Consider the following 14,350-nt stretch of genomic DNA (forward strand, 5'->3'; position numbering starts at 1 on the left):
TCTAGGTCAGAAATGGCAAAAACGTAACGTCGCGTCCATGGAGCCTCAACGGCTGACACTCTCGGCAACCAGCCACAATGGCCTGCGCCGCCTGCGCTTGCGTCGGCCCGATCGATCGACCTGATCGAGGATCGTCAACCCAGTCCTGGCTGCGGGAACTGCTCTTTCTCGCGAGGTTTCAGACCAGGAGGCTGGGGAAGGGGCGGGCCCAGCTGAAGAGAGAGGCGGAGCGTGAGGCCGCGGCACGCTGCGTTCCCAGGAGGCCGTGCGTGCCCGTCGCTTCCTCCCGGATCCTGCGAGCGAGCGCGTGAGGGCTTCCCTGCGTACTGGCCATGGCGCTTCACGTCCCCAAGGCCCCGGGCTTTGCCCAGATGCTCAAGGAAGGAGCGAAGGTGAGGAATGGAGGAAGGGAGGGGGAGGTGGCTGCCGCGAGAGAGCAGGGCCTACTAAAGGGCCGAGCGTGCTCCCCCGGCGCAGTGATCGGAGGAAGAGAAGGTTCCAGAAAGGGAGGTGTTCTTGGGAGGGCTCGGCCCCCGAGGCCCGCGGGCATTTCCATTCTTGTGCGACCCCGGGGGGAATCGAGGGGGCAGAGGCCGCGGGTGAGGGGCAAGGCCCCGGGATTCGCGTTTTGCACTAACTAGCTGGGGAAGCGTGAAGCCGCTTGTGCGTTTTCCCTCCATCCGTGAAACGGAACTGATGAGGCTCTCCTCCCTTAAAGGGTGTTGTGAGGGTGAAGGCGGATAACGGAGGTGAAATTGCGTTGGGAGCCGCGGGGCCGGTTGACACGCACTTCGAGGATGGGGCGATCCGAGAGGAGAGGAGCAAGGGCCAGGTCTTGGCAGCTTCCTTCCAAATGAGAAACAGAGGGGCTCCCTATTTAGTTCGCAGAAGTAGTGCGTTGTAGTAGGACAGACACTTACAACCCAAATGAGTTCTGGTCTCAATTTAAGGTTAAGTAGCTTGTAACACTTACCCCCCAGGGTCTTACTTTCCTCATCTTTAAATTGAGATTGGACAAAAAGGTGGTACCTTTAAGTTGTACCTGTCCATCTGACCTGTGTAACCCATGGGTAAGTGACACCCTGGTCTAAGTAAGTAAAACTGCTTTCTTTTATGGCCAGATCTCGAACGTAATTTCAAGAGCGTGATTTTTAACAACACCTTAAGTTTTAGGGAACCAGGTTCTTGTTGGCAGGATGCACTTTGGGATAACATGAGTATACTAAATAAATATCAGGGTTTAATGTAAATGTTGGTGGAACAAGTTTGCTGAAAGGGACATCGATTGCTCACTTTTTTAAAAAGTCAGGCTGAGAACTCTTCGTAGTTTTTATTCTTCTGAGGCAGAAATAATAAATGAACAGATAAACAAGGATGATTTCAAATAATGGTAAAGGAAATAAACAGTACTGTAGTAGAGAATGACAAGAAATAAGAAAGTCTGCCTCCAAAAAAAGGTAAGGGTTTAGGGTAGATAAAACAATTAAATAAGATGTTCAGGGAAGAATTCTTAGCTCAGTTTCTGGGTGACAGAAGGAACCAGCCAAGATTAAAGGGAGAAGTGTTCCGGGCTGAGGGACCAGTAAGTACAAAGACCCTGAAAATGGAATGAGTTTGACCTTTTTAAAGAAAACAGTGAGAAAGGTGATGGGCCTGAAGCTCACCAAGGGAGGGCAAGAATGCTAAGAAATGAATATAGAGAAGCTGTAGGCAGTGGCCAAACATGTAGGGCCTTGTAACCCTGAGGCGGGATTTACATTTTATCCTGGGAGGGATGGTAAACTTCTGAAGACGGGTTTGATGGGATCTGGTTGATGACCAGGGGCTGCTCCTCAGGGGTGGGGGATGTAGGAGTGTAAGCCAGGGGATCAGACTGAGTGCTCTTGTAAGAGTCCAACTCTTGTCACTAAAGACACTGCTTCTAAAGTGGTTATTAACCTTGTTTGGATCACAGTCCCTTTAATGTATGTTATAAAAGCCGGGCCTTATACTCTAGAACAGTACTGTCTGATAGAACTTTCTGTGATGATGGAAATGTTCTGTATCTGTGCTGACCAATATGGTATCCACTAGCCACATGTAGCTCCTGGGCATTTGAACTGTGGCTAGTGCAATTGAGGAACTGAATTTTTAATTTTAATTACTTGAAATTTGAATAGCCACGTGTGGCCAGTGGCTACTGTATTGGGCAAAGCAGCTCTAGAAAAACGTTCACATGAACACTAGGCTCATGAAACCTATCTAAGGCCACAAATAAATCCCAGCTCTAAAAAAAGCCCAGTGTAAAATTTGAGAATTTTAGTACTATGAGCGATTCAGCAGTTTTTCAATATGTACACGTTGGAATTGTTGCAGTTCAAAAGCCTGTATACTTTAGTCCCTAAATATTTTGGGGACAGATAGGTTAAGTGGGAATTCCCAATGAACATAGAACTGCTGGCTTTACAGTGCTCAGGCTCTAACACAATAAGAAAAGTATTCATGCCACATTTCAAGTTTTAGTCAGAAAGTACTGGTAAACTCTGAAAAGGTGTTTTTACCTGAAATAGCTCATATGCTTTCTCTAATCAGTCTTAGCACTCTTCCCTGCACTTTTCACTACATCAAAAAAAATTATAGGCGCTGCATTTTGATGTGTAAGTGGGTACCTGTGGTTCCTAAAAATGTCATGCTTTATTCATTCAACTCTTGAGCAAATTTATGGCTCATTTATGAATACCAAGCACCATGCTTTACATACATAACTCTTGCTTGATCGAGTCAACAATCCTGTGAGGGTAGGTACTATTATTATTACTCCCATTTTACAGATGAATAAATTCTTGTTTTCACTGTCCTGTCTAATCAGAAGTTTCCTTTTACAGCATTTTTCAGGACTAGAAGAGGCTGTGTACAGGAACATACAGGCTTGCAAGGAGCTTGCCCAGACAACTCGTACAGCATATGGACCAAATGGTAATTTATAAATTCATGTTTTAAAAGATACAGTAATAGAATTTTGTGTACTAGCTCTTTCAAACTTGTTCTGAGGGTATTATATATAAAGTGACAGTTTTAGCCATAATACAGTGTGGCTTTGAAAGTTATTTCATAGTTCAGTGACACCAGTATAGGGTTTCCAGTTTTTAATTGGCAACTCAGATCTCTTTAGAAAAATAGGAATCAAAATGTTACTTTTTATGCTGTTAAGAGGATAGAAAAATTATGGTGCTTTCATTATTGAGATAGTACTTAATGTTCAGTGTGACAAATGGTGAACGGTTCTTTTACATAAAGTGACATTATAATTTAAGAGAGAAAATTCTCTCTTGTCTCCTACCATCAACCTAAGTGATACAGATTTATGGAATAAGCAAAAACCTAAATATACTTTTAAGTAGATTATTTTGGTCTTTGTACATGTTAATATAATTTATATTTATTGAACAGAAATGTGACAAGGTTAGCATTCTCCCTAGTGAACAGTATAGGAGATTGGAAAGGAAAAAACTAATAAAGTATGGGGCTATGAGATAGTCTTAAAGAACAGATAGTATGTATTGAGTTCTTACAAGGTTATTGTAAGAAATGGACACAAATTTGTATTTCTTGACTAGATTTTTCTTGGGTACTTGGAGAAGGATTTTGAGTAATGAATTTCTTTTTCTAACTATTATTTTTGAGGAATGAACAAAATGGTTATCAACCACCTGGAGAAGTTGTTTGTGACAAATGATGCAGCGACTATTTTAAGAGAGCTAGAAGTAAGTTTAAGCCAAGAAATATTTTGGTGACATCAAAAATTAAGTATATTTTAACATAGAAGAAACCTCTTATTTCAGATTGAACAATAAGGGACTATTTTTTCAACTTGAAAATTTTTTACACAGATTTTCCTAATTAGAGTCCTCTTTAAGTTTAACATTTTAGCCACTCAAATAAAAAAAATCTCCTAAGTTATTAATTTATGGAAGGATTTGTTGTGATAAAAGTATAGTTGCTAATAATCATACCAATTTGAGTACATTGTCTCATTCTGTGGAGTGTGATGCTGAAGTGAGTTATTCCATACTGCAGAAACAGCTGATACTGAAAACTGATTTAAAAAAAAAAAAAGTCAAACCATTGGCTATGTTAAAGTGAAACAATCAGTCGGTGGAATTTTGCTTGGTTCCCCTGTAGTTTTGATGTTGTAGTGTCTGTAGAATAGATACTGCCAGCAGGGTTATGAGGAAGGTCTGGACCTGAACGACATAGTGCGCCCTTCCTCATCTAGCTGCTTTGTAGTTGAGTGATATGTTCAACCTCAGGAATTTTCCTGAAACTAGACATATGTTAACATTTCTCTAACTTCTTTAATAATAATATATTCTTAAAGTGTAAATATATATATGTATATAAAGGGACTTGTCACTGTGAATGTTGGTGTTATATGCAATGATATTCTTGATTCAAGTGTGATGAAGATACTCTTTTCATAATAAAGCCATAGACCTGACTTTTCAGTTTTCTCACTGCTATCAGTTGTTACTCTAATGTTGCTTATTTCTTTAAAAAAAAAAAAAAGGGGGCATCAAATCCTAAGGGAAAAAACACTTAAATTTTTGATACACTTTTTTTAAGAAACATTTTTTTTTTTTTTTAAGATTTTATTTATTTTATTTTTTCCCCCCAAAGCCCCAGTGGATAGTTGTGTGTCGTAGCTGCACATCCTTCTAGTTGCTGTATGTGGGACTCGGCCTCAGGATGAACGGAGAAGTGGTGCCTCGATGCGCACCCGGGATCCGAACCCGGGCCGCCAGCATCGCAGCGTGCACACTTAACCACCAAGCCACAGGGCCGGCCCTGAAGAAACATTTTATATTCCGTTTTTTTAAACCACAATTGATACCCCTTAGAATAAGAATATACATAGAAATTGACAGTCATGACCAAGTTTAAATGATGTGTATTTTAGCTCTCCTGAAGCCTTTTTAAAAACATGCTGAGGTTTCATGGTTGGAATTACTTTGTTTTTTAATATAGTGAACATATAATAATGTTCTGAACGTTATATACGGAGATGTATGTGCTGGATGACTGACCATCAAAACAAGGTACACTTTGAAGTTTTCATTTATAGTGATGCAGTTGTGCTGATAGGCCTAGAGGGAAATGGATTGTCTTCTTGTGGCTACTCTGTAAGTAGTGTATAGCAGTGTGATCGAATGGAGTTACCTGGCCCTCAGGGAGATTGGAGTGTATTAATTTAAGAAGAATGGAAATGAGTGATTCTGCATTGCTTTAAGGATCAAATGCTTTAACTTGATATTTAAATTCAAACTCCTTCTACCAGGTACAGCATCCTGCTGCAAAAATGATTGTAATGGCCTCTCACATGCAAGAGCAAGAGGTGGGAGATGGCACAAACTTTGTTCTGGTATTTGCTGGAGCTCTTCTGGAATTAGCTGAAGAGCTTCTGAGAATTGGCCTGTCAGTTTCAGAGGCAAGTGTTCATTTTATAATGTACTCCTATTTAAGTTTTGCCCATTGCTTCAAACTTAAATAAGAACCATTATCATAGTAATAGCTAACATTGAGCAGTTTACTCTGTGCCAGGCATTGTAGTACATATGCTTCGCTTGCAGTATCTTATCCTATCCTTACAAGAACCCTACGGGTAAGGCCTATTAAAATTAGTCCCATTTTATTTTACATGAGGAAAGTGAGACTTAAGTTGGAAAAATCTTGGTCAAAATCTTTTAGCCAGTAAGTGACGAAGTTAGGATTCAAATTCTAGCTGTCACCAGAGCGTACACCCTTAACTAGTAGGCTCTGCCATGAATAGTCTGGAAGTATACTTTGTCATTTTATATCGAAAATAAATATCCCTATTCATTGAGTTACAAAAATAAGCTACTCCAAGTTATGTCAAAATTCTCTCTCAGAAGAAATAAACTTTTGCTCTTTACATTTAAGGTCATAGAAGGTTATGAAGTAGCCTGCAGAAAAGCCCATGAGATTCTTCCTGATTTGGTATGTTGTTCGGCAAAAAATCTTCACGATATTGATGAAGTGTCATCTCTACTTCATACCTCCGTAATGAGTAAACAATATGGTAACGAAGTGTTTCTGGCCAAGCTTATTGCTCAGGCATGTGGTGAGTAAATATCAGTCAATGAAAAGAACCAAAATAAAAATGTCTTAATGTGAGTAAGGTATTTTCTCTGTTGTCCCAATATATCTTTTGATATGTCTCTTTTTCTTAACAGTATCTATTTTTCCTGATTCTGGCCATTTCAATGTTGATAACATCCGAGTTTGTAAGATTCTGGTAAGTTTAGAAAATGCATTACCATTATCTAGATAGGTCAGTTGTTTTTTGCAAAAAAAAAAATATGTTAATCTAAACCGAAATTTTACCTCAGGTTTTGAATACTTAGGACTTTCCTGCCTTTTAAGGCATCATTTATAACATTTTCATATTGCTGGATTGTAATAGCTGTTAAATATAAAAGGGTTTGACATTATCTACTTGTTAAGTCATCATTTTTCCGTGACAGCTTGAAGGATGAGAATAGTGCATAAACAAAATATTAATCTTTTGCATTCTTCATATATGCTGAATTATAACAATAAGCTTAGAAGGTGATTTTTGAATGGGATGGAAGTTGTCTTGTTGCTCTACAATAATGAAATTGATACTTTAATGTTAGTATTGAAATAAGAGTGAAATAAGAGTGTATGTTTGATAAAAATTTATGTGCTCAATATAGTAAAACTGATCGTTGTAGTGGTTTTGTACATTGGCATTTGCTAACGTAGTTGGATTTAGCTTACCTAAGTACATGTGCTAGCTGTGTGTACTTACATATATGTTGTGTTTTCTGACTCCCTCCATGTACTGCCCTCCCCTTCCCCATTAAATTTTATGCTTGTGAGATCTGAAACTTTGTTCCCTGTTCTGTCCCCCATACTGACAGCTGTGCATGGTACTCGGCACCAGGTAGTTGGTGAATGAGTGAATGAATGGCTTAGAGTGGTTGTTCTCTACCTTTAGTTCTTCCCAGTACACTGAAGGACCCCTCCTCCACCTCCACAGTGATTCCTACCTTGAGCAGACTGGTGTGCTGTGTGTCTACCACCGTGCTCCTTATCCCCGGGAGTCACCGCCTTGGTGTATCACTTTATTTAGGAAAGGATATGTTTGGTGCATGCAGAATCAACAGCCTAGCCCTAATGTTATTTTCATGAGATCACTGATGATTTTGTTATTCAATTCCTTAGGGCTCTGGTATCCATTCCTCTTCAGTATTGCATGGCATGGTTTTTAAGAAGGAAACCGAAGGTGATGTAACATCTGTTAAAGATGCAAAAATAGCAGTGTACTCTTGTCCTTTTGATGGCATGATAACAGAAACTAAGGTATGTAGGATTCAAAACCTTACAAGTAAAAATCTGAGGTTGCCCTTTCAGATTTATATTTTATAATTCTAAAGTTTTGAGGTAGAGTTTGCTCTTAATTCAGTGAATACTGCATAATTATTGAAAACTGCAGGATCATATCTGTTTTTTAAAATCAGATATATTCTTTGAATACCTAATTCAAATACTAAATATTAAATTCGAAACATTAGATGGTGGCAGTGTTTATATTTTACCCATTTAACCATATAACCCTTGACTTCTAGTAGAACTTACACACTCAGCAGTAAGATGCTCACTGAAGAGACTGTGGGTACTTGTATGCTTTACATTAAAATATTAAAAAAAAATGTTGAGATTCTGTAGCATCCTGAAACAAAAATATGCTAATATAATTCTAAATTGATTAGTTTGTTTTTAAAAATACATGTTAAGAAGTTTGAAGGTTGTGTTTATAGGTCACTGCTGACTTTCGTCCCTAGAATTCTTGAAATCTGAGTTGTTGATGGTTTTAAGTTTCACAGGTGTGGGGGTCGGGGCCGGGGCCAGTTAGTCATTTAGTCCACATTTTAGAAAAAGTTGGAGAACCACAACATTGTTGTTTTGGTATACTAATTGACATTTGTCAAAAGATAGATGCCAAGACACCTGCCCAGCATATCTAAAATTAGAGTATTTCCCCAACTTTTCCACCAAAGTGCCTGTCGAAGAGAGCAATACATCAGTTTGGGGAGTGGAGGTGTCTAGGAGCAAACTGAGTTTCTATTAATTTCATACAGATTTTGTATTCTGCTTCATAATACATGCATATTTATTTTCATATTTCCTCCCAAATCTTTAAATTATTTCTTCAGTAAAATGTTATGCTATGACTTTGAACACCAAAGTAGTAAAATGGTTTTAAAGAGAATGCTTGCTTGTTTTGCTATAGGGAACGGTATTGATAAAGACTGCAGAAGAATTGATGAATTTTAGTAAGGGAGAAGAAAATCTCATGGAGGCACAAGTCAAAGCTATTGCTGACAGTGGTGCAAATGTCATAGTGACAGGTGGCAAAGTGGCAGACATGGCTCTTCATTATGCAAACAAATACAATATCATGTTGGTGAGGTAAGAGAGCTCTGTTCTATTAACCTGCATTGTAAATGGCTTTTTGGTGGTGAAATACTAAACAGATAAATTCGTCACACCAGGAAGACTTAAAAAAAAGGGCAAGTATAAGGTATTGGATCAAAAGCAAAAGGACTTGACTTAATCTAGGGGGACAGGAAACACCTCTGAGAAAACTGACATTTAAGCTAAGAGCTGAAGGACCAATCAGCAGATGTTATTTTGAAGGAGAGGGAATAGCATTCTAGGCAAAAGGAACAGCTTAAGAGACCAGACACAACCTGGTGCACTCTGTCAGAGTGTGGGGTGAGGAACATAACTTTAATCCATGAACGCATGGGGCACACTAGGCAACTTACCCATTCCTACCTCTCCAAGCACCTGTTCTAATGTGCAGAGTAAATCATTATTCTCTTCCTCACAGAACGTGATTGCCCAAAGTAAAGCAAAAGTCTTTTATATACCAGGGCTTCCCTAGTGTTTTAGAACCTTAAACCCTTGACAAGCTAAGGAGACTTGAACTCTCCCAATTCTAGAATAATGCCATAAATTCCTTCAGTGCAATCCAGACCTATTCTGAGCTTGAACCTTTCAGGATCAAAAGAATGTGACTTGGAGACCAGCGTACAGTTTCCTATTTAATCTCTGCATTTTATTATGGTATCTGATGGAATTAAAACTTCTATTAAAGTCTTGATTTTGTTTTTTTAAAGGCTGAACTCAAAATGGGATCTCAGAAGGCTATGTAAAACAGTTGGTGCTACAGCTCTTCCCAGATTGGTATGTATTTTGGACAACATTACAAGATAATTGAACCTATTTGAATTATTTTTATTACAACAGTCACTTTCTTACAGACAACTCCTGTCCTTAAAGAAATGGGACATTGTGACAGTGTTTACCTCTCAGAAGTTGGAGACACACAGGTGGTGGTTTTTAAGCATGGTATGTGTTAATGGTAAAATATGTTTATATAAGTGTGGGGTGCTCATTTTCCTTTTTTTAACCCTCAAATATTTAATTTATTGACAGAAAAGGAAGATGGTGCCATTTCTACCATAGTGCTTCGAGGCTCTACAGACAATCTTATGGATGATATAGAAAGGGCAGTAGATGATGGTGTTAATACTTTCAAAGTGCTCACAAGGGTTAGTATTAGCAGTGATCTTAATTTAGTCATTTGTAAGGCCTCAAAAACACGGTTGGCAGACTCCTGAACATCCTGAGAACTTCAAAATGAATGGCCTATGTAAAAGCAAAGCACTTTTTTTACTTAAGACTAGACTTACGTGTCCATTGCTGATGAATATGATAGTTTTCTAAAATGATTATGTGAAGGAATAAACAGCAAATCAAGGCTTTTTTTTTTTTTTTTAACTGTTTTAAAGGGATAGTTTATGCTTGTTTTTGATTATAATGTACCTTCAGTTCCTTAAGCACTATTCTTAGTGCTATATCTGTGGAAATGCAGATAAGGTATAGTGCTGTTCCCATTCTTAACTTTGGTCCTCCCTTTTCATATACCGGATACTATGTACGTTAAGATAATTTGCCCAAATCACTCGATTTTTATAAAATTTGTAGTTAGAATTTGAGTAAAAATGCCTGATTAAAAACTCTTAGTCTGGTGGCGGACTGGAATTGGAAAAGGTTAGAAAACTGCTTCTTAGTGACTTTTTGTTTTTTCGACTACATATTATAGGATAAACGTCTTGTACCTGGAGGAGGAGCAACAGAAATTGAGTTAGCCAAACAGATCACATCATATGGAGAGGTATAGCTTTCTCTGGATACACTGACTTTCCTTTTGTTCCTTGAATAAAATACAGTAATAAACACACTTTTGTTTTAGACGTGTCCTGGACTTGAACAGTATGCCATTAAGAAGTTTGCTGAGGCATTTGAAGCTATTCCCCGGGCACTGGCAGAAAATTCTGGAGTTAAAGCCAATGAAGTAATCTCTAAACTTTATGCAGTACATCAAGAAGGAAATAAAAATGTTGGATTAGATATTGAGGTATTTGAAAAAAAACACTGTGAACTTAAATTGTTTTATTTTGTGAATTTACAAGCTAAAAATAGAGGTAGTAAGTTTAAAAAGAAAATCAGTGAGAAAATGTTCTGATTTGTAAGCAAATAATTTTCATAATAATTAAAAATAGTTTGATAGAGGAGAATTTACTTTTCCTTCTGTTTCATTAGTAACCTTTTGTTTTATGATGTGTATAGGGTAGTACTTTTGCCTAGTTACTTTACTAGTACTATTTAAGAGGCCATGCGTTTTTGAGTATAAACATTTTCACATAAAAGAATGTAAAATGAAAGAATGAAAATTGTTCTGTGTTGACAGGCTGAAGTTCCTGCTGTAAAGGACATGTTGGAAGCTGGTATTCTAGACACTTACCTGGGAAAATATTGGGCTATCAAACTAGCTACTAATGCTGCCATCACTGTACTTAGAGTGGATCAGGTGAGTGAAAAGTACTAATTTTCATATGGTTCAATAGTATATTTTCATAGAATAGTGCAGTTCTCATTCTGTTCAAAGGCCTCTTCCTTTACCTTCATCTTAGAGATGCTAAAGTGCCCCCAAAAACATTTCCACTTTACTTTTTTCTTCTATTATAGTTTTAAACTGTACAGAATATATTTCAGCTTATTCGAAATGAAAATTCTTCCAGTGAAAGAAACCTTTGCCATTTTTAAACGGAAATGGGTAAAACAAATCTGATTTAGATTCATAGTTTTCAGACTTTTTTAAGCCGAAGAACCCCTTTGTATAAAAATCTAGAGAGGAAGTTTAATATGTAATATTAATACGGGATACGGAAGGACCAAAAAGTCCCGAAGCAAACATTGTAGACTACCAACTTGAAGGAAAATGAAGCCTCTAGTTGTCCATGAAGATGATAGGACCTGGGCTTTAAAATTTTTTTCTGTTGTGACAAGTTATGTCTTGAGGTACTAAAAGATCTTAAAGGTGTTAAAAATCATAGTATTTCTGCCATTTGTTTGAGGAATTGTGACAAAGAGGAAAAGTAGTCAAGACTATTGTGGGTTCAGAGATAAACCATAATTCATAATTTTTCAAAAAGGTGTTTTCTAGTAAACTTAATGAAATCCATTTTCCTGCAAAATTCTAGAACTGATTATTAAGCAATGAATTATTTGTAACTACTTAGAAGAAGATTGTGGGAGGCACAGTATAAATCCATTAGGTGAAAATCATGCCAAATTAATCTTGGAGAGGCAAGTTACAGGTAGAAATTAATGGAAAGGAAATTAGATGTATTCTAAGCACAATAAGGACTAGTTGGTGGTAGTTACAGCAAAACAAATTTCACCTTCATAAAAGGAAGAACTTTTTTCCTAAGCTCAAGATGACCAAAAATGGAACTGGATATCTAGTTTCAACTCATTGGAAATAATCAAACAGAAACTGGATATTCATTTAGTGGATTTATTAATAAGGTGTTTTTATATCAATGTATTAGGTAGTTTTCAGTGGAAAAATATGTTTTTGGAGTTTTTAAGTAAAGATAATGGAAGCTTAAGAAAATGTTTGTTCTAAAAGTTAGTGTGTGGCTAAGAATAAAAAGGGAGACCAAAAATAGAAGGGGACAGGGGAAGCTAAGTAGACTGAAGCGTGAGGTAAGCAGAAATTCTAATGGAAGTTTCTATTTTATTTTATTTTATATTTTAATTTTATTTTAGTTTTATTTTATTTTATTTTAAGGAAGATCAGTCCTGAGCTAACATCCACGCCAATCCTCCTCTTTTTGCTGAGGAAGACCGGTCCTGGGCTAACATCTGTGCCCATCTTCCTACTAATAGTGGAAGTTTCTTTACTGAGGAACTTTTTGAATGTCACTTATCCAAGCAAGACAATAATTATAACAACACAAGTGCCTTGGGTCACAAAGGCTCTTCTGAGTTTTGCTTTTAACCTGGAAGGCTGTGTTTTGTTTTATGGCAAGAGAGAATGTTCATTGTTACGTGCCCCTGGTCTTGGCACCCTGTATGTAAAATGTGTATGTGAAGAATCTGTCCTACTCCGTTAACCAGTTTACTATAATGAACTTGCATGCTTTAAGATAGTTGTACCTAATTTTTTATAGTATATATTCTGGAAAGTGACTTGCAAATTAAGTTTTAAGTGTTGGATAATGTCATAGGATTAATTGTAGGATTAATCTTAGTTCAAAAATACCTTTCACTAGTTCTCAAATTATGGTCCCCAAATCAACAGCATCAACTACCTAAGAACTTAAATCAAGCTACAGTTAGGTTCTAAAATTATACTTAATGCCTTTAATTCAGTTTGAACTTACCCTTGATTAGTAAAATGTCATTCCAAGAATTTCAGGTTTAGATTTCTTAACAGAAGCTTCTGAAAAGGGGTGTGGAATCTATCTGAGGTGGTAGTGAAGATGTTCTACAGTTTGTTGCTTGAGATACAAGCCAAACCCCTTGATGTCATACAGAAAGATCTCTTAATTGTATAAATTTGGGAAGCAACAAATAACTAGTTCCCATTTTGAGATTCAGAACGTATATTAGAGTTTGAGAGTTTTACTTTGAGGAAAGCGAACTAATTTAGTTTAATTTAGCTGCTTCTAAATTTATTTGAGCCCATAGCTGTCACCACCCCCTTTTTTCCCAAACATAAATCCTTTAAAAATGCTAGATAGTTATACTTGGAAAATGCTGGGTTTAGTGCATTCCAGATAAATTAGAGACTTCTGCTGTGTTTTTTTAAGTTACCAGGGAACTAGGTGCTTGGATTTTTTGTTTATAAACACACTTCCTGCCAATTGAATGGTTATCATTTACAGGTACTAGAACATTTCAGTGTTTAACTTAATACATATATATTTATATATCAACCACTTTAGATTATAATGGCAAAACTAGCAGGTGGACCTAAAGCTCCTAAACCACAAGGAAACTGGGGTAGAGATGGTTGGCAGGACGAACCTCACATATAAATAGCAACTCAGGTGCCAAACTGACTTACACCAGTAATGCATGCAAATATTTTTCACATTTAGCTCATTGGGTTATGGAAGTACGTGTCTTGGAATGCCCTTCACTAATGTGTGGATTTTGTTGCTGTTAATGTCCACAAAAGCAGGAAACTCTCACACTGCTGGAAGCTAACAAACAGTGCTCAGGTGTTTCACGTGCAGTGTATAACAGACTGCTTATATTGAGATGATTGCTTAATCATGAATCGTGCTAATAGAAAAATATTCTTTCTCTTCTGTCTAAAGGTTGAGTTGCTAAGTGTACCCTTATGGTTTTTGTTTTGTTTCACAGATCATCATGGCAAAACCAGCTGGTGGGCCCAAACCTCCAAGTGGGAAGAAAGACTGGGATGATGACCAAAATGATTGAATGGCTTAATTTTTACTGTAGGTCAAGGCTATATTTGTAGAAGTACTCTAGGAATTGCCTGATGTTTTCGTATTCTCCTTAAATTAAGTGTTTTGTGTTTGTATCCTCGGCTGGACAATATAATAAACATGTTGTTATCAAAGCCTCATTGTCTGATGACCACTGTTCTTTTATCTAAATGACCTATTTGTCTCAACCTTGTTAATGAAATTAGCTTTGGGACTTAAGGCAAGTCACTTAAGTAATTAGGGGCCTGTTCCAATATATATCTGGCCTGCTGCCTGTTTTTGTACATAAGTTTTATTGAACACAGCCATGTTCATATACTTACATATTGTCTACTGCTCCTTTCTACAAGGGAATGGCAGAGTTAAGTTATGACAGACACCAAGTGGCCTGCAATGCCTAAAATATTTATCTAGCTCTCACAGGAAGTCTGTCGACCCCTGGACTAGATGTG

General features: G+C 37.4%; 1 protein-coding gene across 1 annotated transcript; it reads left to right on the top strand.

The window, feature by feature from the left end:
* Positions 1–235: 235 nt before the first annotated feature.
* On the top strand, positions 236–14,032 carry CCT8 (chaperonin containing TCP1 subunit 8). Its single transcript, XM_004429534.3, has 15 exons — positions 236–392; positions 2,865–2,955; positions 3,664–3,743; positions 5,315–5,464; positions 5,938–6,118; positions 6,231–6,292; positions 7,246–7,383; positions 8,315–8,493; positions 9,207–9,273; positions 9,351–9,438; positions 9,526–9,641; positions 10,196–10,267; positions 10,346–10,510; positions 10,844–10,963; positions 13,813–14,032. Exons 1-15 carry the CDS (start codon positions 333–335, stop codon positions 13,888–13,890), a joined length of 1,647 nt encoding a protein of 548 aa, XP_004429591.1. The 5' UTR covers positions 236–332; the 3' UTR covers positions 13,891–14,032.
* The last annotated feature ends 318 nt before the right edge of the window (positions 14,033–14,350 follow it).

The sequence above is a fragment of the Ceratotherium simum genome, chromosome 27, assembly GCF_057802395.1.
Source record: "Ceratotherium simum simum isolate JZ-2026a chromosome 27, ASM5780239v1, whole genome shotgun sequence".
Taxonomy (NCBI): Eukaryota; Metazoa; Chordata; class Mammalia; order Perissodactyla; family Rhinocerotidae; genus Ceratotherium; species Ceratotherium simum.